The sequence below is a fragment of the Taurulus bubalis genome (genome assembly GCF_910589615.1).
Source record: "Taurulus bubalis genome assembly, chromosome: 2".
Taxonomy (NCBI): Eukaryota; Metazoa; Chordata; class Actinopteri; order Perciformes; family Cottidae; genus Taurulus; species Taurulus bubalis.
Window position 1 is genome coordinate 9,301,292 of NC_136590.1, and position 26,920 is coordinate 9,328,211.

Below are 26,920 nucleotides of genomic sequence, written 5' to 3' on the forward strand. Positions count from 1 at the left end.
ATTTTTTTTAAAGAGCATCGTTTGCTGTAGTATAATCCTCCACAGAACGAATACACATATAAATAAATAAATAAGAAAAACTAATGATAAGAAACATAGATCACGTTGCAATTTTACATTTAAACGAGGGGATCAATGGAAAACAGTTGTAATGATCCAATTAATTATGGGCAAAATTAAAAGCAAGTGCAAAATCAATCTTTCACGGTGTCGAGGATGGAATCAAATTGATGCTCCATCTGTTCACGCCAGCAAAGATTTGTAGCCCGGGAGTATTTGTAGCTGCTCGCTGCTGGAGCACATGGACACAGTGAGGAAATCCAATATACAGTAACAGTGTCAAGAGATATGTGTGTTAGTGTTATAGGATTAAATGTATTGGAGGCTGCAGCTGAACTTCTCACTCCTCCCGTTCCATTCAAAAAATAAAATACCTAAAATGGTATAATTATTACTCATTTGCATGCATTTTAGGAGCAATACATGAGGGTTAATATATATTTTCGACACATTTTAGTCAAATAAAGAGCCCGAAAAGACTTTAAATATATTATTTATTTCAGCATGCAGAATTCTTTACATTGTTTTGACATTATTCTCCGATTTACCGAATGTGCAAATAGTCAAAAATCAGCCATGACGTCGCCACGAATCACCATAACTCTCCTGACAAGACCCCTCCCTCCAATGGAAAAGGATTAATATTCAACTTACAACCAGTAGTGTCAGTTCCCCTCTGCAGGGAAACTCAGATCGATTGGTGACGTTGGAATAACGCGAGACAACCAGCAGAGTCTAAACGGGAGAAATAAATAAAAATAAAAACATGAAATGACACCTATAGCCTCTCCCACCTCTAGAAATAAAAGTTCTTTACCACCATCCCCACACAGACGCCTCGGTCATCCTCCCCACAGTTGCCTGAAAGTGTGATGTGATGTTCGGCGGGTGGAGCTGGACCCTCGGTGCTGCTTCTTCTTCCTCCTCCTCCTCCTCCTCCTCTTCCTCCTCCTCTTCCTCCTCCTCCATGCCACCTCTCCTCTCTCCTCTCTGCACAGGCCATTAGGAAGCGGGGCAAAAGATAAATTGCTCTCTGTCAATACATTACACCTCTCCTAATGGGTGCAGCCGGGCTCCAAAAACATTTTCCAAACTCTTGACATGCAGTGGCATCGTCTTAAATACTGCAGCTGCGTGTCCAAGTGGAAATGAGTCAGTCATTTATTTAAATTCTTCCACATTTATTTGTTATAAAACTGGTAAATTCGGGCGGCTTCCTGGCTTTCAGTGGTCAGATGAATATAAGTAGACTGTCAGTGTTTAATTGTTAAAAGGTAAAACTGCTTTGCTGCATTGTTTAAATGGCTCTCAGGGGTCTCTGACCCCGTGTTAGCAGCTGAATGGGGTGGCCCCTTCCTAAAGAGAGAGAGGGCTTTATAAGGCCCATCTGACCACATAGTCAAACACGCCGCACCGCACGTGCTGCTCGAGCACAAACCAAACAAAATATAAACGTGAAAAGTGTGTATTCGTTTGGATATGTGGTTAAAAAAAATATGTTTTCCACCCCCCTCAAATTGTGGGGAGCAAGAGGGCACCAGGGAGAAAACTGAGGGAGGGGTGATGGTGGGGGTGGTGGGGTCTTATGGGGGGAGAGAATGTAGCTTTAAGGGAAATGTGCAGCCGGCTGTGAAATTACAGCCTATAGTGCTACATATTGTACCAGAAGCTCACTCCAAAAACAGTAACAAAAAGAGAAATCATCCCCTAACCTGACCAGGAGGCAGAGATGTGGTCGTCTGCCCCAAAGAGATGCCCCCCACACCACCACCACCAACAACACCTACAGCACCCCACCCCGACAACATGCTCAAATATGTGGCGAGAGCGCGTGCTAATAGCAGGGACATTCAGACTGTCACCCAACATTCTGAATTTATATTTTAAAATGTGAGTTGCCTATTACAGTGATTTGATTATAGTTTATACATTTTAATATTATTTATTAAGTTATCACTATTATTGTCCTTTTATGCATATCAGTTTTTAATGTATTATGTATTAATTTTGATGTATTTGTTTTTGTATTTATATATTTTTTTTTCACTTTTCTTTTGGACATGTCTTTGCTTGTATTGCTTCCCCTTGAACAATACTAACTTCATTGTTTAAAATGTTTTACAAATGTACTTTATTTATATTTAAATGGATTGTATAATTTAACAGTGTGAATTAAAACAACAACTCATCTTTCATTGGGATTTTTTTTTTTTGGGATCCAAAACGAAGCATCTTGACTTTCGCATGCCTCCATCATGCTTTGTTTATAGTTTAAATTCCCAGTCAGAGGACTTTATATGCAGAGGTAGGCCGAGTCTTATCTGCAGTTTAATTATTTGAAACACCTTGCATGGATCTATGGCTCATGGATTATTCTTCCAGAACAATATTTCGTCTTCTCAGTTTGATCGCAAGCACTCAAGTGCAGCCCAAGTTGTACTTTATTGGACTACTTTGGCAGCGCCTTTAAATTTGAGAAACTATACAGCGCCATCTACAGAAGCTAAGCTGCACTGCTGCATGTAGATCAGTTTCACCTCCAACCTCCAAACACCACAGCTTCCAGTTTGGACCACTGCAATCATCACACCATCAACCGAATGTAAAAAGGGCAAAACATCTGCATGTAACAGAAATGAGCCAACATTTGTAACATTTTATATCGAATTAGAGCCAGAAATAAAGCTATAAACACATTAAGTTAGGCCTACTTGGGTTCCCGAGTGGACATAAAGAGAGATGAGCAAAACAATTAAATTCAAAGATTAAATTAGAAAGAAATATATATCCTGTATACATTCCCAGAGACAGGCTGTTAGTCCGTGCAGCAAAGGGAAAAAGATCAGAAAGAAACACAAATAAAAAAATAAAAAAACCTCTTTCATTGATTCAAAACTTCCAGTAAGCGAGCATATAATTCACAGCGGTTTTAATGTCTAATAAACTGTTATTTCTAGCTCCGAATCCATTCCTTATTTATCGCCCTCCCCTTCCTGCCGGAGTGTCAGACCCAGAGACCTCCTCATTTGGACCCCCGATTTTTTTTTTTTTTTTTTTTTTTTGCGTTAGCGAATCACAAAGTGTTGGCATCTATTGCCTTTGTCTGACAAGTCATCCATATCAGCAAAAGGGGGGTCTGCAGAGAGGAGGAGGAGGAGGAGGAGGAGGAGAGGGGAGAAGAAGAGGGGAGGGTTGCAGCTTTTAGAACCACAGACACAGACAGAGGCTTCATTCCCAGCCCAAAGATCCAGCATAACGCATCCAGGCGCCGAGGAGAAACCCCGACGTGTGCGCGCGCGTGTTTTCCTCCGCCGGTTTGACGCGTAAAAAAAATCAAGGCCACCAGGATTGAGGAGATACCCGGGCCCGCTGCTTGCACGCTGGACCTCAACGTGTCGTTTTTCCTGTAAGAAACTGTTTATCGCTTGGCACGCTGTGAGACTTACCTCTGCTTCCATACCGATAAACTAACCGCTCGTGTTACTGAAACAACCCTTCGGTCATGCTGCGCACCTGCCAGACCTCCGCTGCCGGACCGGACTGTTGAAGAAAAGAAACAAAAAAAGACAAGGCAACTTTTGGGGGAGAAGTTGCCATCAAACCGGTCGTCGTCGGGGTGGAGGGGCAAACTAAGTCCCTCCATCGAGTAGAGCCACCTTTTTTTCTTCACATTTTCATCCTCGATCGGACGGCGAAACGGCGACTTCAGTTGATTATCACTCTTTGCTTTGCTATCCAATGGATATTCACTGCAAAGCGGACCCCTTCACGGCGATGCACTGTAAGTAGCTCAACCCCAGTTCCCCTGCAGCGTTGACACGCATATGCGGATAGAAATAAGGAGAAGAATGTGTCTTTTCTGCATGTTGCAAAAGGCCTGCAGCAGAAAGCATGTATACCTGTATGAGACAACAGCACGTTGGAGCATACAAGCGGTGCTTTAAACTGAGAAACATGGGCACATCATGGCGATAGTTGATTAAATCGTCTTATGTGAGCACATTTCAGCCAATATTCTGTGTAAAAAATATGATAAATGACAACAATACTTCTGCACACATGCAGCGACGTGCAGATATTAAACTTGTCATTGTAAACAAAGAGCATGCGTTTTGCAGGTACTCTACTAATTTACACGTGTATCACTCTCCAGCTTCCCGCGCAGGGTGTGTGTGTGTGTGTGTGTGTGTGTGTGTGTGTGTGTGTGTGTGTGTGTGTGTGTGTGTGTGTGTGTGTGTGTGTGTGTGTGTGTGCGCGTGTGTGTGTGTGTGTGTGTGTGTGTGTGAGAGAGAGAGAGAGAGAGAGAGAGAGAGAGAGAGAGAGAGAGAGAGAGTGTGTGGGTGTGTGTTTAGGCCTGATAAGTCAGTTACACATCTATTATTCAAATTATTCAAATAATTCAAATACTCTGCGAGGTGAGTCCACCACAAGTCCACGGACAGTACCTGTAATTTGGTGAATGTGTGTGAATTATTGATGACCTCTTCGTTTACTAAATAATATGTAATATGAGTAATCAAAGCTCGTTCAATTATTTAAAATTACCGTGTTGGGAAAATGAGGGAGCTTGTAACGTAATAGCCATAACATGAGCCGTGGAGCTGCTGAGAAAATATTAGGTCGGTGAGAAACTTTAAAGTACTGGAGACCAAATTAATTAATATTGGGAAAAAAAGAAAGAATTAAAATAGCAGTTATGACACATATCTTCGTGGGTCAATGCAGGTTGGATTTATTTTAACTAAATCTGCACAATAACAATGTGACTGATGAAAACACATATGCTGTTTAGGTATTCAGTACATGTATATCATATTGTTTTATTTTATTAAAACAATATTATAATAAAGATATTATTATAATGAATCATAATTAAAAATGTAAGATACATTGTTTTCAACACAAACGGTACAAATTCAAACTAACAAGCATGGACAAAAACGAACAGATAAATAGGTCAAATTTCCAGCTGCAATGTTCATTTTTGCTTCATTCAAAAAAACAAAAAAAACATGTACATTCATTATGGAAACTTGGCCTATATTGATATGGTCATACTCTTCAATCCCCAACATATCCAAATGCAGTTTTTACCCATAAATTATTTATAATTATTTGGAATAATGGCTTGATGACTGACAACATATTAATATCTGGTCATTGTGCTGCATTTATAAAACGTTCAAAACACAGACAAATAAGGTGCCTGCATAATGTTACAAAAATAATAATGACTTCTTTTTTTTAATGTTCAAGTGCAGCATTTCGTGCTTTTTCACACAAACATGCTCCATGAAGGAAACGGACCTTTATATTTGAGATCTATTCGCTGCTATCATTACAAAACAAACTCACCTGCTCCGCTCCCTCTCCGTTACGACTTTGTGTAATGTTAGGGTTGCGTGTGTGCTGCTGTTGTATCCCACGTAGGGCACGGCGGTGTCAACCAGCTCGGCGGGGTGTTTGTGAACGGCAGACCCCTCCCGGACGTGGTGAGGCAGCGGATAGTGGAGCTGGCCCACCAGGGCGTCCGGCCCTGCGACATCTCCAGACAGCTGCGGGTCAGCCACGGCTGCGTCAGCAAGATCCTGGGCAGGTGGGTGAACACTCTCCGGACAAGCCCTGCAGCCAGGTACACTCTGCTGGGTGCGGGGAGGTGGATGAATATGCACGATGTACAGTGGTGGAGGTGGAGGAGAGAGCTCAACCTGCGAAACTCAGCTCAGTTTTTTTTTAAATTCTTAATAAATGCATTGAATCATATTTTAGTCGTTCTAAATTACAGACTATATATGTTATTTGGAAGGTTGGTGGAGTTCAGGTGGGCTTCTCCTCCATTTTGGTGTTTACTGAAAAGATTCAATAGGAATTTTACAGAAATACATCCTTGCCGTGTATTCATGCATGCGCTCGTGCGTTTTTCTTGCATTTTTAAGAAAATATGTGTTTGTTTTGAGACATCATGGACATTTGAAAACGCGAAAGTTGACTTTTGGAGACTTTCTTGTAAAAAAAAAAAGAAAGAAAAAAAAGGAGTTCTCAAAATCAATAACTCTCCAGCCTATGTGTGTATCAATGCGTTTAAAATGATTTTATACGTCTATCTTAGGGTGGGGGGAATAGGTACAATTGCGTCTTAAAAATCGTAAGCTATAATTGGAGAATGTTCATTTTTATTATTGCAGATACTACGAGACTGGCAGCATCAAACCAGGGGTGATTGGTGGCTCTAAACCTAAAGTGGCCACGCCAAAAGTGGTGGACAAAATCGCAGACTACAAGAGACAAAACCCAACCATGTTCGCTTGGGAGATCAGAGACAGACTTCTCGCAGAGGGCGTCTGCGACAACGACACCGTTCCCAGCGTCTCGTCCATTAACAGGTAGGACACAACAATTAAAATATAACCGACAAAAATGCATGCAACCTTTCGTTTTTTTTTATTTTTTTTGTGTGGTTGAATTTAGTTTGGTTTAAACACCGCACTCTTTGTGAACACTTTAATGAATACATAATTTACAACCGAGTGTCTGTGAACGCACCACATGCAGCAGAATATTGTTTGGCCAACTTTGTGCTGCCCGGCACGCCGGTCGTGCACGAGGCTGCCTGCGGTCTCAGAGGTGCAATTCAATCTTTCAGACCAAACTCCCTCAACAATCAGCAGTACATCCAGGACTGAGTGAATCTGTCGAGATGAAAACCGATCAATAGTCGGTGACCAGATCCCGTGGCGCTATAAAGCAGGCCAATTTTCTTTAGCACATCTAATGTGCTGGAGCTGCTTGCTGCACACAGAGAGGGCAACGCGCCTGCCTTTTCTGCAGGATTTTATTTTGAAGAAAAACGGGGAATTAAGGGGAAACGGAGTGGCTGCAATTTGGTGAAATATTACAAAAATAAAAACAGATTGCAGCGAGAAAAGAAACGAAAACACGCCCCGTTTATAAATAAGGCTCCTAATAATTTAAATCATTGCATTAAAACTCAGGGTGGTGTCTTGCTGTAAATAATAATGATGAGTATGATTATGCATGAAAGTGCAGCATACATTTTGTTTTGATTGTGGCTTTAAAACGCCTTTTAACAGGTAAACTATATATATATATATATATATTTATTTAACATCCTCAAGAATCACTATTTATGCTACAATTCTTGAGTTTTCTGAAAGGAATTTGTACACAGCACCATAGTAATATAGTGGCAGCTACAGGAGGACCCAGGACACCCCCACCCTCACCCTCACCCCCCCCCCCCCCCCCCCCCCCCCCCCTCCCCCAAACCAGAGATCCCCCTTGATGAACTTTGGTTAAGAGGCACTGTTCCATAGAGCCAGCATCAGCATTACATTTTAATGAGCTGATGGGAGAGCATGGACAGCTCCACACAAGACATCTTTTAAATAGAGAAAAGGCTGAAGAAAATTCATTTCATGCTTCGTGGCTGCTTAAAAAGCCCTATTTAAGGAGGCTCAGACACATGTATGTGATAAATTCAAAATGTACATTAATATCATTAAAAGAGCTCTATCAAGTTTTTTTTTTTCAATTCCAATTAAAGCTTTCTATTTTGAACCCGTGGTGTGGGGGGGCTTATGTGTCTTTGTTTATGTGGGAAATTAAATTCTGAATACAAAGAACTGTAATTCTATCAGCCAAATATGAGAGCTACTTTGAATTTCTATTACGGCTTAATGCTGAATATTCTCTCCCTTTTGAAGCAGAATATTTCAATGTGCTGCTCTGTGCCACACACACACACACACACACAAACACACACACACACACACACACACACACGGAGCACACTAAAATGAGACGCATTTGTTTAGATTTATCCGGAGGTTAATATTTCAATACATTTCAATGAATTTCTAAAGGAGCAGTATGCAAAGGGAAGAAAAAAAATCAATGAAAACATCTTCAGTACTTCAATCACTAAAGCAGACTGCTCCACATCAGCTGATGCTACTAGGTGTTTGGAAAGAAGAAAATAGTGTCTGCAGATAAATGAGAAGAAGTGTTAAATTGTGGGTTTCCACAGTTAAGACAATACAGAAAAAAGCGAAGGACTGGAGCCAAGGCTTTTCCAGTTGGATGATTCTGGAGCCAGTCGTGGGTTTCTGTGGCAGTCAGTCTGACCTCAGGACTGTTGACAAAAGAGGATGCTCAATTTAAACACCTTTCGCCTGCATGCATTATTAAATGCTACAGAGATAGTGTTGTACTACGAGTCAGGGCCTCCACAACCAACAAGTAACGCTACCCTGTTGGTAGACATACAAAAATAAGGTCCTCAATGGCGCTCGATATTATTGATTCAGAAGGAAAGCAATTTTAATATTTCTTCAGGGGATTTTCAGCAACAGCCAGGTCATTAATTCATTCTCCCAAATTGCTTATTCAATATCAAGAACATGGATACCAAATAAAGCCTTTGAATTTATGTAGCACACATAAGTCAAGGGGTCGAATAACTGTTATGGGGAGAAGTGAAAAAAATTAAAACGTCAATATGCGTTCTCTGGAAAGGCTTGTTGTTAGGTAGGTTTGCCTCCAAGGGGAGTTTTCTTTCTTTTCTTTTTTTGATTTGTGACAGTGTTGGATTTTTTCCCCTCTGAAGCCTTCCGGCACCTACAGTTACATCAATACCCAAATAATCAGCCACATATCAGGATAATATGTAGAAAATATAAGAGGAGTATTTTTGCTTCAAAATGTTATTATCTGAGCGAGTGAATATTTTCATTCCACTGAAATAAGACATGCGAAGAAATGAGAACAAAGAAACTAAATCTGAATTGTGTAAAGAAATCCACCCTTAAAGGCTCCACAGTCCTCACCCAACCTCTTTGTGCTCTAAAATAGCTCTCGTGGCATACATGATGAATAGTTTTAAAGTTTACAAATTATTGTGACAGCTCCCTTTCTTCCCAAGTGCCATTCAGATTAAAGGAATCTAATGCTGGCGTAAGCTTGTGCAAGGCAATAAGGAACTATTGCTTTCCTGTCACATATAATTTATAGCTTTCTATTTGCATCTGTTTGCCCGTGTGACTAATCCCCAACTTTTTCTCCCCAAGCCCCGATCAATACAACCTCATCCGCATTGGCACATGGGGGCCGCTTGCTCTACAGAGATGTTTGATCTGTGAAGCAAAGGGCTACTATAGGGCTGCGATCTGCCCCAGTGAAACTCCCTCCACAGTGGGAGAGAGAGAGAGAGAGAAAGAGAGAGAGGGAGGTGGAGGGAGCTGATTAGTGTGGGCCAGGTAGAGGCAGTGAAGCTGATCATTGAGGTGAATTGATGTGATTTCATGCTTTGTTTGCAAGATCACTCAGACCAAAAGTGCAATGAAGACTTTTCTTCAGACCTCACCTCTAAAAGGTAGAACCACTGATCCCTTCTTCCCACGGAGAAACGGTTGATATCTTAATCACACAATATCTCCGTAGTTAGGGGCAGTTTGGGATCTCCGGGGAGGAGAGTTGGTTCGTAGAAAAGCAGCAGTGACACCTGCCTTTCCTTTGTTGCGCAGGATCATCCGAACAAAAGTCCAGCAGCCTTTCCATCCGTCCCCTGATGGGTCATCCCTGTCGACTCCAGGCCATACTATAGGTAATAATGCAGCTCAGCAGGGGCCGATATGGCATCACAGCACACACTGTACAGGCATGTTTTTCATTGGGAATGCAAGCTTATTCTTGACTTTTTCTCCCCTAGTACCAAGCACAACCTCTCCGCCTGTAACCAGCGTCTCCAACGACCCGGCAGGATCCTACTCCATCAACGGGATTCTGGGTATTCCACGATCCAATGGTGAAAAGAGAAAAAGAGATGAAGGTAAGATACTTTTTTTTTCGTCTTTAGGAGAAAAAGAACACAGGATTAGCATGCAGAAACAAACTAAAATCCTACCAAAAAAAAAAAGCGAAATAAAAATGAACAAACTGTGCAGTGCTATGCTATAAAATCCACTTTGCTGAACTTGCAATTACTGCATTAAAACCTGCTTCAGTTCCAGTAGATGACCCTTATAAAACACCTATGTCTGAACCCTCTTACACCGCTGTGTCAATCTGCCAAGGAGTCTTTTGATTTGAAGACACGACCTCCGCTGTTGTCTCCTGCAATTAATCTTTATGGAAGTGATTAAAGGGCTTTAGATAATTACATGTCAAGATGATGTAGCCAACCACCCAGGTCAGTCAAGAAAGCCGATGTAGCTCTGTGGAGGGCTTTTTTTCTTCTTCTTCTCCCTTTAACAAAAGTGGCTCCACTTCTGCTGCTGAAGTAGTAGGTGAGTGGATATAAGGGGGCCTGAGGCGATATAGATTATTGGTTCTGTAAGCAATAGGCTTCCTTAATGTCACTACATAAGTCTGATGAGAATAGCTAAACAGATGCACTCATGTTACAAAGCATGCATGTGCGGCAGGGATGATGTGGCTGCTGAAAAGGGGCAGTTATCTCAAACAGGGTGGGGAAATGAGTGCCTTATTTCTGCAGTGCTCTGGAATGAGAGCTAATCAGAGCACGGCAGCAGTTTACATAGCATCTCCTTTGTTATGGCGTTTGTTGAGAAGCACGGGGGTTTGCGGGATATTGGGTGGAATTGATGTTTTATGTGCGTGCAGGGAGGGAGGGATGACTAATGGCCTGTCAGAGGTAGATTTCCTGGCAAAGATATAAAAACCAGCATGACGTGGACATGGCAAATGACATAATCAAGTCTTCCCCTGTAAGAGATGCAATCGCGGAGGCATAATGCAAACGTCTGGTATTTTCAAGGGTTCATTTCCAGTCGTTCGAGGACCTCTCATATTAGCCAGGGTGTAATGTCTAGTCCCTGAATGATAGAATGCACACATTTCTATGCAGATTGCTACTGAAGGGCAAAGAGGTATTAAAGGGCATGGAGAGGAATAAGGTGTGTGTGTGTGAGGAGGAGAGCCGGCCTGTTTTGTGGAGGTCTTCCAGGTGACAGCGCCATGTTTCTATGGCTATTCAGTCTCAAATGATTCCCCTGATGTGCTGCCATTTCTGTGATTTAGGTGATCGGGCAGCAATACGATGAAAGAGCAGAAAGCTGTGTGTGTGTGTGTGTGTGTGTGTGTGTGTGTGTGTGTGTGTGTGTGTGTGTGTGTGTGCGTGCTTGTGTGCGCTTGTGTGCGCGTGTTTGCATTAGGGTAGGACTTGCACTGAGGGTGACGGAGGGAGCTGTGGTTCTTATATACTGTCTCAACGGCCAGCTGGTGCCTACCTGGAACCACGAGGTCAGGGATACTTTATCTTTCCAAAACATAAACCCCAGGCCTTGGCTGCACACACACGGTTGCAAAAGCAATGTCTCGCCTCGAGCCACAGTTTGTAAAAATAGTATATTACGGTCGATGTTACCCTGTAGACACTATTGTCCTGTTGCTGTCTTCCCTTAAAGTGCACCTTACACCCCCAAAAAAAGACTAGAAGACCAACTGAATTCAAGATTTTGTAGCCGGAAGACCGAAGTGTCCTTAAAAAAAGACCCGTAGCTGTCATTTAGGACAGATTATGTCAGTATTTTGGGTGAAGTAACTTTCAATTTTGAGAGTGTTTATGAGATGCTTTTTTAGCCTCCTTTCTTTGCTGCTATTCATGCATAAAAAAAAAAAATCTACGTACGAAAAATAAAAAAAACAAGAGCTTTAGTCACTTTTAAAGAAATATGTTTGGATATGATCATACGAATATTTCCTAGAATCCATATGTATGCGTTAATATCTGGATAACCCTGGCACTATAAATAAGAAGCAGGTTTGTGCTGCTCTCAAGGTGTTTCATGGTCATTTCGGGGTTAAAGCAGTGTTTTTTAACTGAGGTCTGTGTTTACGTGTTGCCTTGTTTGCTATTCAGACATATTCTGCTTCCTTCAGTAGACAGAAGTCTATAGTCAGTTAATGCTTGGATTAAATTTCCTCACAGCACAGTAGCTTGCCTGAGCCCTATTTAACTTGGTAAGCCTCATGATGATTGTGGCACAAGCAGTCATTATCAAGGGTTGGAAACATGAACAAAAATGAGCGGCGGAGAGGAGGGGAAGGGTTGCAGAGGGGAGGGCGGTGCGCAACACAAGCCCCGCTGAAATGGATTGGCTGTGTAGCCCAGAGTATTTGTTTTAGGCAGTAGCTGTGGCTCTCTGCCAAGCAGGCAGACAGCTCCTAAGTTTCCAAGTCAGCAGTGCCCTTAAAAAAAGGTCCCCCATTACAGGAGGGATGTAGAGATAATGTAGTGTGACACACGTTATGTACACTGGGTCTCGGCAAGAGGAGCTTCAGGGACACAGGTGTCATAAGAGCCATTAATCTGCTATTGTCACGTGTTATTGCAAATTAAAAGTAGCATGTTACACTTGGCAGCCATTGTTGCGGACGGACAGAGTGGGGGAGAGCGAGAGAGGGAGAGACCTCTAGAGATGGTGTCTTTGGCGACCACGGCTGTCCGCACCTTTTACAAAGTGACATATATTAGAATTTGCAATTCTGCAGAGAAAAGCTATTACCTCACAGATTAACATCCCAGCTCCTCCACCCCCTCTGCTTCTGACACTGTAGGCTCCAGAAAAGACAAAGGAGAAGCTGCTTCTCTCAGGGTCAAATAAAAAGGTGTCATACTGTATCCGATGTTTAAGTACAAATCTGCTTTCATGGGTGTTTTTGTTCTCCTTCTTGTTATTAGTGAGCGTTTGAGTGAGCTGAATTGACCCGAGCAGACAGCCTGGTGGTCTGTTGAGAACATGCAGCGTCCATGAAGTGCGTTCGGTCTCTCAAAGTCATATCACACGTCCTTTCAGAGCCGACCCACAATTATGCACAATCCGACATGATTCTTAATTTCAGCCATTCTGGTTGCTTTCTTGCTTTGTGTCGGGCTTTCTTCTTGATTTATGAGAGAAAAGCAGAGAGAGAGAAATTTCATGATAAGATGATCATCATACATTTCAAAAAGCCAACAACAATAGCCAGTGGCAGTCAGAATGGATGTGATTCTGTGCTTCAGTAGCTGTTGAATTAATTATTTCTCATCTGTGAGCGTCATGAGGACTGAACCGATGTGTGTGGATGTAGATGAGTGATGGAGCGGGCCGCCGTCACACCCTGCTCTGTGTATCAGCATCTGTTATGGGGGGAGAGGAAGAATCAACACAGGAACTCAGAGCGCAGCAAAATGTCAGCACCTAAGTGCAACCTCCAAATTAGATTAATGAAGCCTTTAAGAGCTCAGGAACATCACGGCAAATTGATGGCCGACAGTAAGTAAGGCGTCCAAAATGCTCCCTTCTGAATATTATGAGGGATCCGACATAGGGCTGCAAATAAGGAATGTCCTAATTATTTTAATTCACAGTTTGGTCTACTGAAGTTTCCCAGAGCCCAAAGTGGTGTCTTCTAATTTCCTTTTTTTGTTTGACCAAGAGCCTCAAACCCCCAAAATTATAATTTACAATGATATACATCTGAAAAAAGCAGCAAATTGTCACATTTGAGAAGCTGCAAACAGAGAATGTTTGGACAACTTTCGATTAATCGATTATCAAATTCTTTAGTTGATTAATTTTCCATCAATTTATCGTCTAGTTCCAATCAAACACAAATACCAGATCTTTAGTGATGCAGAACAGCCATATCACAGTATTTCATTTATGTTTACATAATCAAAACATTCAATTAGACAAAACAAAATGCAGCTGAGTTCATCCAATTTGTTTTAATTTAATTTAATTAAGCAGAGAATTGAGTCAGGCGGGAAATTATAGAGGTGTATTATTGTGAAATACATAACAATGTGTTAAGGGAATGAGAGTGTATGTATGTTGACATGTTATTTAAACAAGGGGCAGACTGAAAAGGGGGGGTAAGCTCATTTATCTGAGGCGGGCTTTCATGACCTCAAGGTGCCAGCTTACCTCCCTGCGCCTCTAACGGGAACTTAGAAATGATTTTCATCAAGGGAAAAAGTTTTAAACTTTTATTCTGAAATCATTCTTTTCCTATATTAAGTCAAACTTCTTATTACAAAGACTATTTATACTCAACCTGCACTTCAAACATGGAAATTGTTCTGTTTTTGTTTGGCGGGTAGTCACTCAGACTCACCCCTAGTCCCCTAGTTGCCTTGGCTAAAGCCTCCTGCTAGGGGTCGTGACCTCTGGGTGCCAAACCCGTAGAGAGGAGTCTGCTTTATAGAGCCGGTTATCTGATCTGATAGAGGCAGCTCCCTCGTTACCAGAGTGTTAATGCAGACCGATGTCAAGATGAATACACTCAACTGCAGCAATGATCAATAAAGGACCACAGAGCGGGACAAGCGTGTAACGCACCAACAAAGCCACTGTGGTCAAAGATTAGTATCACCGCCGCTTAATGGTCAGATTTGGAAATGTCCAAATAATGGATTTGACTTCTTGTACTGATGATAAGTGCTTAAAGATACTTAAAGGCACTTAAACACTTTTTCAAATTGTACATATGTATTTTTTATATTATTTGTGACCAAATAAGCAAATATAAAGTTTGGTTAGAAAGAAAAAAAAATCGATAAGAATTTAATTAAATGAATGTAACGCCCTAAAACTCCATCCTATTCTAATTTGTGCAATGGCATCACATTGTTTTTCTAGTTTGAGCATAGACAAAACATAAATACAGAAAGTTCTCTTGTGAAATATTCTTCTGACTTCATAAAATAATTATTGTTTACATTTTTCTCATTGTTTTCAAGAAAATGGCGAAGAAGTCCTTAATTAAAGACAAAACACATTGTGATTTCCCCCTCAGGTAGACTCAGAAGACAAATAAAAAAAACGTAAACATACTTTGGGAGATTTAGGCCCCAGAAACGACCTTCGTTGTCATGGTTGCCACGATAACCACAAGAATGTTTGGAAGACACCAACGTTGACTGACAGGAAACAGAAACAGTTGACTCGAGTTGTTGACACTTTGCAGCTCTACAGGGACATCCCACTGCTTCCTCCGTTGCTCCAGTCATCATTTCTTCGGCCGCTAGAGGGCTTTGTCGCTTGAGCAGAAACAAATGACGTCTTTGATGCTATAGTTTTTCCTGGGAGGGATTTACGTTTTGAGGAAGCTTGATTGCGCAGACATTCTAAATGTCACCCGAATCATCTTCATCACGGAAACACAGTCGTTGCTGATTTGTCAAATGGGAGTCGGTAGCTGGGAGGGCTCATGGGACTGTCCTCCGTCTGAGTGGGAGGACGAGTACGTAGGTTGACCCAGGATGGTTTGTCTTGTGAGTGGGAAGTGTATTGCACAACGGTGAATGACAAATATAGTGTGGGTATGTGTGTGTGTGTGTGTGTGTGTGTGTGGGGGGGGGGGGGGGGGGGGGGGGGGGGGGGGGGATATTGATCAGGTGTTGCGGCTCGGGCCGGCTAATAGAAAGTAGTTAATGACTCTATTTTCTATGGTCGCAAAGACAACAATTGAGCTTGATAAAGGAACAAGCAGCAGCTTTAGTAGTAGTAGGTGAGGGCCTTCACTGAGGCTGTGCAGAAAACGTGCTGAATATTCACCGAAATGGACCCTAAAGTTTAGATGAGCAACAGATCAGAAACAAAAATCAGCTTTTTTGTCTTTCTCAGGAGGCAGTTGTATTGACCTCTTAAAGGAATAATTCAACCTATTTGCTTTCTTCCCAACAGTTGGATGAGTCATACGTGCAATACATATAAACAGTAGTCAGGAGAGGGTCATCTTAGCTTAGCATAAAGACTGGAAGCCGTGGGGGGAAGTGAGTTTAAGAGAGGTGCTACAGAAGGAAGATTGAGTTACCTTTGCACACCGCCAGGCGAGCTGTTTCACCCCGTTTCTAGTCTTTATGCTAAGCTAATCATCTCCTGACTGTAGCTTATTGTATAACAGACAAGCATGAGAGTGGGATTGATTTTCTCATCAAACTCTCGCCAAGAAAGCAAATGAGTGTCAAACTACATTTACATTCAACTGCACCCACAAGTGTCCGTTTAAAAAAAACATACGTTAAAGCTAGGTGACACAGAGTTTTGGGGATATTATGGTGATTTCTTAAATGGGAACAACACCCAAAAGTCACAACATTTGGAGTGACGTGTTTTTTTTTACTGGAGAGTGACATACTCTACAGCGTATAAAAGTTGTTTTACCCCTAAATTTAGAGAGGAGGAAATTCAGGGGTAAAACCAAGCGTTTCACAAGCTAAACAAGATAACAGATGATACAGTGAGGGATAAATTATTGTGATGCACCGATGCAGCTTTCTTGGATCCAGCACCGATACCTCACCGGAGGGTATCTGCTGATACAGAGTACCAGTTATCTCTTTTTCCTGTATTTAAAGTATGTATACCTCAGCTGTTTATCTTAGCTCAACCCTTATGTAAGGTACCATGAGGACAGAGATTACCGTGCCACTAAAAACTGATTTGGTCCCCGGCTTCGACTGGATGAACCGATAGCAAAAGTCTTTGATTTGTATAACGACGTTGACAGAGTCACAAAATCTGTCCCATCGTGGCCGACATCTGCATGGATAACGATCCGACATATCGGATCGGTGCTTCGCTTGTAAATAAGTCCTGTATTCATTACTGCAGTGAAAATAGAATAAATAGTTAACAAGAAATTGTTAGCAAAGGCGTGATATTTATTGCTTGACATTTTCACAGCTATCAGCACAATTTCAGTGTCACACACACACACACACACACACACACACACACACACACACACACACACACACACACACACTCACACTCTTTTATAGCTTCTTCATGGGAGAGTCGGGTTCATCCTCTGGCCTCAGCCGGTGAAAAAAGGTCAAGCAGCAGAATAGAATGGCAATAACCCTCCCAAATGGTACTATCACACAGACATGATTGATCAATTGAATTCCATGGCAGAGAAAAATGTGGGATTAAGTAGAGTATTATACGCACAATGAGTTGAGGCATGATGTTCATTTCAAGTTCATTTCAGCTCCCTCTTGCCACCAGATCAGGCAATCAATAGGGGCCTTGCATATCATATATCACCACTCTCCCGCTGAGGGGAGAACATAATCTGCCGCAAATTTAGAATGACAGATTTGTAAGGGAGCTGAAGCTTTTGTGGGATCCGGGGAGGACACCTACAGACACAGCCACTGCAGCCAGGAGAGGTGGGGGCAGGGGAGGAGGGGGGGGTATGGCAGGATGGTCTGTAAAGGCTTTAAAGCGACGCACGCAAGTGACAACAGGAGAAGCTAAGGCATCCTTCTCCCAACCAACAGTCGGGTAATCAGGTCAGGAGTCAGGAGAAAATTCCTGTGTTTGGAGAACAGGATGATTGAACCAGACTGTACGATTTTGTTCAGCCTCTTGTCTTCCGCCGCTGTTTCCAAATAGAACCACCGCACTCGCAGAGAAGGAAAGCGGTATTGGATTGTGAAAGGGAAATTGTGCTTTTAAAGAAAAAAGAAGAAAAAAAAACTGCTCTTGATTTCAGCGAGCACCGAGAGGGTTTTGGGGAGGAAAGAAGGAAGAGGAGAAAAAAAAGCGTTAGCTGATGCTTTCATTACTATACATATATATATATATATATATATATATATATATATATATATATATATATATATATATATATATATATATATATATATATATATATATATTTGCAAGTGATGGTAATCCATCAATTACCAGAGGGCTTTCAGATCATTATGGTGTTACTACTGGGGGGTGCAGGGGAAAAACCTGTGTGATAGCCAGTGGCTCACTACAGACATTAAGGAGTGGAAAAAGCTGCACTCCATCCCTTTCTGTCCTCCTCAAATCCCCCACAGAGGTGGTGCAGAAAATACATGAGGAGAATATAAAGTGCATAGCTTGAAGTCAAGACCAGCTTCCCGGGGTCAGTGTCTCGAATATTGCTCTTTCTTCTTGTAGATGGTTCAGATGGTTCTGGCCCAAACAGTGATTCTCAGGGTAGTGTGGAGAGTTTACGGAAACACCTTAGGGCAGATGCCTTCACCCAGCAGCAGCTGGAAGCGCTGGACCGGGTCTTTGAACGTCCCTCGTACCCTGACGTCTTCCCTACATCGGAGCACATCAAACCTGAACAGGTTAGTAACACTGCAACTCACCACTCTCTCTGTTCTGCGCATACAAGTAAATACACCCAAATTGTGCATGTGATGCTGATTCAGGCACAAAAAACTACTTTGTCACAAATATTCCCCAACCACACCCAGCAAGCTAATTAAACAAACATCCAAGATGTCCGAGCACTGGATTACAAGCAGAAATGTATAATACTAGAGGGATCACCAGAAAAACTCCCACACATTATTGATTTTGTGATGAGAAACACATTCATTGTATCCCCTATAATTGAGAATAACAGTAAGGCAACATTAAATTAATCAATACCTAGATTTTTTTCTCCATTTTTGCTGTGTTATTCAACTGCTGCTTCTTGCCTTGGTTGCTTATTTTCCAATTCTGTGTCACATCTTGATGTTTAATGGCTGACGCAGTCTCAAAGGCTGCCTTCATGTGCATGCATCCACTTCATGTATTCATGAAGTGGATGCATGAAAGTATGTATTCCTTCTCATATTAAAACCACACTCGCCATCCATCCTCATTTCAAAAATTAAGAGGCATTTGGGGACCAGCCACCCCCCACGCCAAAACGACAGCCAGAAACCAACGCTTATTAAAAGCTATGGGCTTATTACAATGGATAACCTTTATTTACTTTCATTATACTATTAAACAACAAGAGGCTATTAATTTCTCCCACCAAACTACAAGTCGGACCCATAAAGCAAAAGCAGTCGCTTAATTGAGTTCATTTTAATTTCTCTCCAATCGGGGCGAATTACGCAGGTGATAAATCAGTGGGACAGGCCTCACCTCCAGAAGAGGGCCTAATTTGCAGCTAATTACAAAACTGATTTCTACTGGAAGATCAATACCAAAACGAATTGGAAATGACTTGCAATCACAAAGAGCGTCAGGGAGAGTATTAAAAAGGCAGAGCAAAAAGGATTGGACTAAAAGAGGGCAAGTAAGAGAGGGAAAAAAAAGAAAAAAAAGAAGGCCAGGAACAGTCTAGAAAAATCAGGTTTAATTTAATGCAATATTAATCAGAGCACTTTCTCTTTCATGGGTGCCTCACGTTTCTTTTTTTCCTGGCCCTATTAGCCAGTGTCTGGGTTCTGTAGCGAGGCATTAAAAACCCATTCTGGAGATGCAAAACTCAATGGATTCACCCCTCCCACACTTCTGCTAGCCATTTGGTCATCCCTTTCAGACCCATCTTTTCAGTTTTCCCCCTTCTGCCCTTTATCTGCATGATAAAACGTCTGTTTGGCGTCTGAAGCCTCCGAGAATAGAGGAAAACATCCGACATTGTGCCAGTGAACAGTTGTAGCAGACAATTAGAGTTTATCGGTGATAGTGGCAGACAAGAGCGGGGTCACGGGCGTCCCCCTGTGGGAGAGCGGCCCACTGAGCCACTCAGGCTCACACTGGGCTCTGGACAAACATCGTCAACGCTCAGACTCCGGAAGTCTCATCTCATTAAAAAACTGCTAACATCTGTCATGAGTGTCTTTTAGTGGATAAAAAATGTATGTTAATGTTTTTTTGTTTATTATCCAGAATAAGGACATTGATTCTGGAAAGACTTTTTGGCACAAACTGGCCATAGATATCAGAAATCTAAACTCTTGAAAGCCGGCCTCAAAGGCATGGTCTGATTCATAGTTCTGTTTACTTATTTTTCCAATAAGTACCTTTTGATTGAAATCATAACTTTGCAGATTTCAGCAGACTATTTAGGGTTGAGACGTTTGGCTTCATTTAGTAAATGCAAAGAAGAGTTCAACAATGTTTTTAAGTATTGTTTAGGAATTGGTCATCGAGTAATAATAGACCATTTTCATATGACGTATATATATATATATATATATATATATATAACGTTTTTTGTAATAAAATGTCAATGTTTGAAAAGGAAAAATCAGCACAAACGCACTAATCCAAGTCACCAACCTGAAGGTGGGGTTGAGATGGATGTTTCAGAGAAGGACATCTCAAAAACCTGAGCACATAAAATCATTTGCATCGCTAGACACTGATCGCATTAAAAGTCCTTTTTTTGCATGATTTAGGTGAAGTAGTCCTTTAATACAACAGCTGAATGCACACAAGAAGAAAAATATCAAACAGCTACATGTAACAAAAAGTGCAAGTTGTACAAGTGATTCTATTCAGAGATAAGAGGTAATGAAATTTAGAGGTGGTTTAGACTCCAAATAAAAAGCAAAAAGCAAAAAAAAAAAAAAAAAAAGAAGGTGAATGGTGTCTCTCAAGCAGGGCCACATGGTGAGCCGGTAACAAAGCAGAACTGCTTTCTCCCTTGGCTGATCAGGAGTAGGACTGCAGTCAAGCACAAAGGGCCAGCTGACGCCTTGGCTTTTCACTCATCTCAAAATCCCACTTCCTCTCAGACAATACCAAAATACATTCATGATATGCTTGAACTGCCACCCTGCAGCTTGAACACACACACACACACACACACACACACACACACACACAAAGCTCTCATACAAATTTATACTCGCACAGGCCTGTGTGGAGCGCTTAATGGAGGAGGAGAAGGGAGGATTTCCATCTTGGTATTGTTTGGTTGTGTAATGATTCAACTGTCCTTTTCCCAGGCTAATGAGTACTCGCTCCCTGCCCTGAATTCCAGCCTGGTCGAAGTCAAGCCCAGTTTATCCTCCAGCGTCAACCCAGACCTGGGCCCCAGCGTGTCGCAGAGCTACCCTGTAGGTAAGATCATACAGTATGCCTTTATGCTGCCGAGCCACAGCTTCAGCTGAGGGGGTTTGAACAATGTACAAGAACGAGTAAAACAACTAAGAATGCTTGTGCAATTGACAACAAAAATGAAATGTGTGAAAATAAAAGCCAACCAAAAAGTTAAGTGTGAAGACTTTTTTAATACCATTTCACTGTGAGCTGAAAAGGTGGTACAGTGATGCGATAAAAGCTTAGCAGCTGTCCTCCGTCTGGGTCTTTGCTGAGCAAGCAGGGTGATAAGAGAGATTGTGGGATGGGGCGGAGTGGGGAGGGAGAGCTGTTCAGTCACCGCTGGACAAGGACCTTTGGGTGTCAGCACATCAGAACTATGACTGTGTATCAGAGCAAGGTCTCGAAAAAAAAGAAAGAAAGGCCACCATGCAGGACTGACTGCTTGTTGGCTGCTGCTGTGTTGCTCCTGTGATTTGTTCGCCGGGAGACAGTTTGTGTGTCTCAAAGCACGAGTAATGTGCCTCGGTAAATACGCTCTGGCATTTCTGCCGCCTAACTCTAACACCATGATCATTTATTTCACCCTCCTATCTCTTTCTCTCCCTCTTTCTCTCCCCCCTCCGTCGTCTCCTCTCCTTGTCACAGTTAATGACTGCCTGGCTAATTGAAATATTGTTTCGTTGTTGCCGTGCTATTACCAAGAAGAAGGTTAAGTTTACTGAAAGTTTACGATGACTGTCGGGGGCCTGAGATTAATATACAGAGCTTTTATTAAAATTCATATAATTATGCAGCAGCCATCAAAGGCAGCGAGTTCTGCGTGGGGGAGGACAGGGTGATTGAAAATTGCTGCAGCACCCTCCCCCCCCCCCCCTTCCTCAAATGATAGCCAAGCAGTCTTATGAGAAAAGAAAGGGCCCTTTTCTCATTAATATGTGGGAGGTAGATTTCCCCTGTAAGGCAGGCCTCCTGAGAAGAAAGGTGTGTGTTTGTCCTTTGTGCACTGATGGCCCCGTAGAATGCAGGCCTGCTTCTGCAGGCGGCTTTGTTTGCACCTGGGATATTTTAGATGGTCTCTGCAGAGAGGGTCTCCTTACTGCTTTACAGGTGCAAAGAGACATGTTGAGGAAGAAAGATGGGATTGTACGCAGTGTGTGTGTGTGTGTGTGTGTGTGTGTGTGTGTGTGTGTGTGTGTGTGTGTGTGTGTGTGTGTGTGTGTGTGTGTGTGTGTGTGTGTATGAAAAGCACATTACCTGCTTTTGTGTTTCGTAAATAAGTTTATTTCATGCCCCTTTCTGGTGGCAGATCACTTGAAATAAAGCACTCAGAGGTCAAAGTGATGGAACAAACATCACTCTGACTTCCACTTGGTAATTAGTATTTGGTTAGTGGCTCCTCTGCTTGGTTTTCCCTCAGTGGCTGCCTGTGTGCATATTAGGTGATATTCAGGTGTGTGGTCTCTCTAATGGCTGAGTATTACAGTTTACTTGCCAGCGATAAGCCTACCGGAGGAATTTTAAGCCATGCAAAAAGTAGTAAATTATCTGCAGCATTTAGGCTCAGATCCAATTTGAAATTAATTGTGTCTTTACAGGGGAAAGAACTGGAGATTATGTTCATCCTTAAAATGTTTTCCAACACCAATTAAAACGCCTGCAGTTATTGATCTTGTTGATTTTATGTCCTGGAATTTGCATAATCTATTAAAAATGAATGATTCATGAAGTGCTCATTGCCAGTGATCGGGATTCTCAGTGAAGTGAAAGACTCGAGAGATAGAAATCTTTTGTGTCCTCTGCTTATCCTATTAAGGCTGAAAAGTACCTGCAAAGCAGGCTCAAATAAGAAAGGGATTTAAGGGCATTGTGCACATCATCGAAATTGAGAGGCAAGAAGCCACTTCCATTAAAACAGTTTTTCTCTCTCTCCCTCTCCTCCACATTAACGCTGTATTACCTGCTAAATAGTCCCTCTTACCCCATAAAAACACCAAAGGGTTCCATGAATATGTGGATAGGACAATTGCATATTGTGAGGTAATTTCTATTGTTGATATGGGAAGTCATTTCTTTGATGAATTCCCTCCGAGAGATGGATTTCATCTCAAGTGATTCTTATTCTTGTTCATTCCAACTGCTTAAAATTCAAATAGTGTGAGCCACGGGTGAATTTATGAATAGCGGAAGGAGGAGCTGTGAACTTTTTTTTTTGTATTTTGAGAAATAAATGGAGAGATGGCCTTGATACGGCCAATTGTCCACTATTTCTATAGAGAGTTTCTGTATTTCCTGAAATTAGTTGGAGCCCACCTGTTTTCTTGATGGTGCTTTAGGCTGAAGTGCCATCTTTGAGCGCTCGGCGGATTCCCTTGAGCACTCAGTGGGAGTTTTACACATCTCCACTCTGACTGCATACTGAAGACTCTTTAAACATATTCCCTGCTGGGCCCGTTAATGGATGCTCCAAATCTCCCGTGTCACTGGCACTTCTCCTCCTCGAGCAGCTGCCTCGGTACACTCCTGTTAATTCTCTAAACAAAACTTCCTCCGGCAAACACAACCGTCCACACTTTACGTTCAATTAAGGTGAGTGAGTGCTCTCAGGGTGAACTACACAGAAAGTATCAGGACCTGCCGTTGTCCAGTGAGCAGCGAGCAAAGATCAGACAGCGAACCTGCCGTAAGTGATGTGTGGCCTCATGACAAACCGCTCGCCCGTCTCCCCACGGGGGGCAAACGCAGGCCCGAGCTCCGAAATTAATGCTTATTTCGTCTTTACAAAAGCAAACTAACCTTTGAGCACACATTTGATAATGAATGACTTTCAGTCGGCGTTTGGGGAATTAAAGCAATTTGGCTATCCAAACATTCTTTACTTAGTTGTAATTAATTAGGGTGCTGAGATTTTTTGGCTAGTGATAAATTGCCCCATTCTGCATATAGCCTAGAAAAATGGAGGTCAAAGATTTTTGGTTGTTGTTGTAGCAAACATGAAGGTGTCCCTGTCATGCTAAATTTAATACTCTTGCAAGCAAAGGAGTCATTCACAAATGACTTTGTTCCTGTGCCAAATAAAGAGAAGGTCGTCTTGCTTTCCTGTTTGTGTTTTAAGAAAGTGAGTTGATGTTAATGCGAAAAAGAAAAGCGTGCATAAAAGTTTCTAGTCACGTTGTTTTGGGTCGAGATTAAACTCACAAATCGTTGTCTTCTCAGTATTCGAGTATTGACAAAATAGTTTAGACTGTATGATATTTTTAGTCACTCTGTGAAGTTTGAATCAAGGAAATAACAAGTAGTAATGTCAGTGTGCTGTCACTTCTTCTCCGTTTGGCAAATACCTGCAAAATACTCAAACAATCTCATCTGTAAAAATCATATATGTCAAGGCACACTAATAGCAAGAATGACTTATATTGCATATTCCAGGCTCAGCAGCGACTACTACAAGCCACTTCTCAAATTAAGACAGAAATCAACAAGCTTTTGTAACAGCAAACCAAAAAATCTTTGAATTGATTTGCGCAGGGGAAGAAAAAGAGGGCAGGGGAAAAATAAATAGCTTGATTTGCTGGCGTTCAATCTAAGGGGACTGTCAGAGGAAGCAGACAATATAAAGAAGGCCGTCTTTTAATGAGAATCTGGACACACATCTCTGTTGTAAAAACAACAAAGGCTTGGAAGCAGCTAATGAGGCTATCATTGCTGTACAGAGAGTTCTCCGAACTGGCGCCTCTCAGAAAGAGGGCTTTAAAGGGGACATAAAGCAACAGCCACAGAGCTGCTGGCAGTCACTGCCAACTGTATCCTGGAATACACAAAAACAGGATTCAACAGAGGCTCTGATTATTATTATTATTGTTATTATCAGAGTCAACATGTGATGGGGAAAGACTGGAGTTGATGGCAATAGACTGACATTCACTGATTTTGTATTCGGTAATACAAACCTTGAACAAAACATACTCGCCACAACAACAGAATTTTGCTTTTGTATATTTGCAAAGTTGCAAACGCTTTTACCAAAATTACAAGTAGATTTTCACTTGTCTTCTTCAAAATTGAATCAAAAAACGAAAACAAAATGTGTGTTTTATTGTTGTAATTTAAGGCAAGAATGAAGATTGAAGCCTCCAATGAGGGTTAAGTTAAAGTATTGATACCCTGATCAGATACACTGGATCGGTATGAGAGGTAATATTGATCAGGTATCGGCTGGAAGTGACCGAACCACATTACCCACAATTTCTTAGCCCTTCACTGATGTTGTAAAATTGTAAAAAAAAAAAAAATCTTAAACCATCTACAACACTATTGTGGAATTTGGATGTACAGGAGTATCAGAATTAATATCTGAAATGGGAAAAGTTGAGGGAAAAGAGCGATTGGCATCACTAGGTAAAAACTGCATTTCTGTAATTCCAGTTCAGCCAAATATTACATAAATTAAACTAGGCAGAGATCCATTGCTCATTGTGTAGTTCTTCTCTTTGAAGCGACGTAATGAAGAGATAGGAGTATTTACTTTTATTAAAACATGTACGACTGCTGTAGCCGCTGCAATAATAATGAAGAAAAGATTGGGTCAGTGTTTGCCGAGACAGTTAGACAATAGTTACCAATGTCTACACGCACACACAATGGCCTCACCCTGCTGGACCCCCCACCTACAGTACTCCCACGGCTCCCTTTGACTTATGTGCACTGGCTTGTGGCTAACTAATTCTTATTATAAATGAAAGGTCCGGCGTGACCTCACTCTTCTCTGCAAAGCTCTTTAACTCCACAGCCCTTCAGTCTCGCCGCTTTAACCAAAAGTCACATCTCAGCAGGCCTCACACAATACAGCGATCAGTGCTGAGATTTTCAAATAATAGAGAGCAGTAAGACCGAATCGTTTCAATTCATGATCACAAATGGAAACGTTTTTTTTTTTATTTTTTGGCATGTGTTTTACGAGAGAATCCACTTTTAAATAGATTTCCCATGTGTAGTTTCTGTAATGTTGTGGAATACAGCGACTTTGAATAATTCTCTCTTTGGTTGAGCAACAAACAAACAAACTTGGGGCCGCTCCACACAGAACAATAGCAAACTCCTAGCACTCTATGCCAACCGTATGGTATATTCATTCGGGCATTACCAGTTGAATCAGTATTAAGATAATTTACGTAAACCTAACAATGAAAAACATATCCAGCATTAAAAATGATATATACATATATATAAGTAGATCTGCAGCAGTCTTATGAGCTATCAAAAGTCACTCATGATGCAGAGTATATTATTATATTATATATACAGTGTGTAGTTTATTATTTATGTGAATTCAAGCAGCATTATAATGAAGTTGCATGCAAGGGTGAAGATCATTTTCAGCTGTAAATACTGTTTAGCAGTTTAATCTACAGCAATGCATTATATTCTAGTAGCAGATTATATCATATACATGTAAAATCTGTATCGGCAAAGTAACTAGTAACTCCATCTGTTACATAGAGTAAAAAGAAGGAAAGTGTTCAACCTCCTTGAAAAAAAATATATTTAGCCCACATTTTTAGATAATTTTAGTGTCCAAGATTAGCCATACGGGGCTTCCCCCTCCTCATCCTCCCCCTCCTCCTCCTCCTCGGCAGGCCTGAGTCTCGTGGACCTCCAGGCCTGCAACCCCGCCTCCTCACCAGCCGTTTCACTCCTCTACCCCCCTCAGCCCCCACTGCAGCAGCATGCCTGCCAGCCTGTAGTAGCAGGTACTTCAATACCCAGAGGGCCCATTCGCTCAGCCTCAATTAAACAAATAAGTTGCTCATGATATTGCACATGTATGAATTGGATTTTGGAGTCAATATCTAAATTTGCCTGTGGTTTATGCTTTCATTAGCGATGCTAATTGGCAGCAAGAGTCAGTTTTTGATATTCAGACAGATAAATGTGTTAGGTAAAGTGTTGCATTAGAGATCTATTCTATCTCTGTATGAGGCATGGAAGTTATTTGTGGATGTTTTTTGCAG

The 26,920-nt window shown here is 41.7% G+C and overlaps 1 protein-coding gene across 4 annotated transcripts in view; it reads left to right on the plus strand.

Moving 5' to 3' along the window:
* Positions 1 to 3,789: 3,789 nt before the first annotated feature.
* pax2b (paired box 2b) overlaps positions 3,790 to 26,920 on the plus strand; it is a gene marked incomplete at both ends in the record, with an annotated part of 28,529 nt that continues 5,398 nt past the window's right edge. For 2 of the 4 annotated variants that reach the window (XM_079237397.1, XM_079237398.1), the window contains 7 exons: positions 3,799 to 3,841; positions 5,491 to 5,656; positions 6,246 to 6,443; positions 9,603 to 9,682; positions 9,788 to 9,907; positions 17,976 to 18,205; positions 20,816 to 20,930. In XM_079237397.1, the coding sequence (XP_079093523.1) occupies positions 3,799 to 3,841; positions 5,491 to 5,656; positions 6,246 to 6,443; positions 9,603 to 9,682; positions 9,788 to 9,907; positions 17,976 to 18,205; positions 20,816 to 20,930 (952 nt within the window). Of the gene's footprint in view, positions 3,842 to 5,490; positions 5,657 to 6,245; positions 6,444 to 9,602; positions 9,683 to 9,787; positions 9,908 to 17,975; positions 18,206 to 20,815; positions 20,931 to 26,920 lie in introns of all 4 variants that reach the window. The other 2 variants (XM_079237400.1, XM_079237399.1) reach the window with 2 other exon arrangements.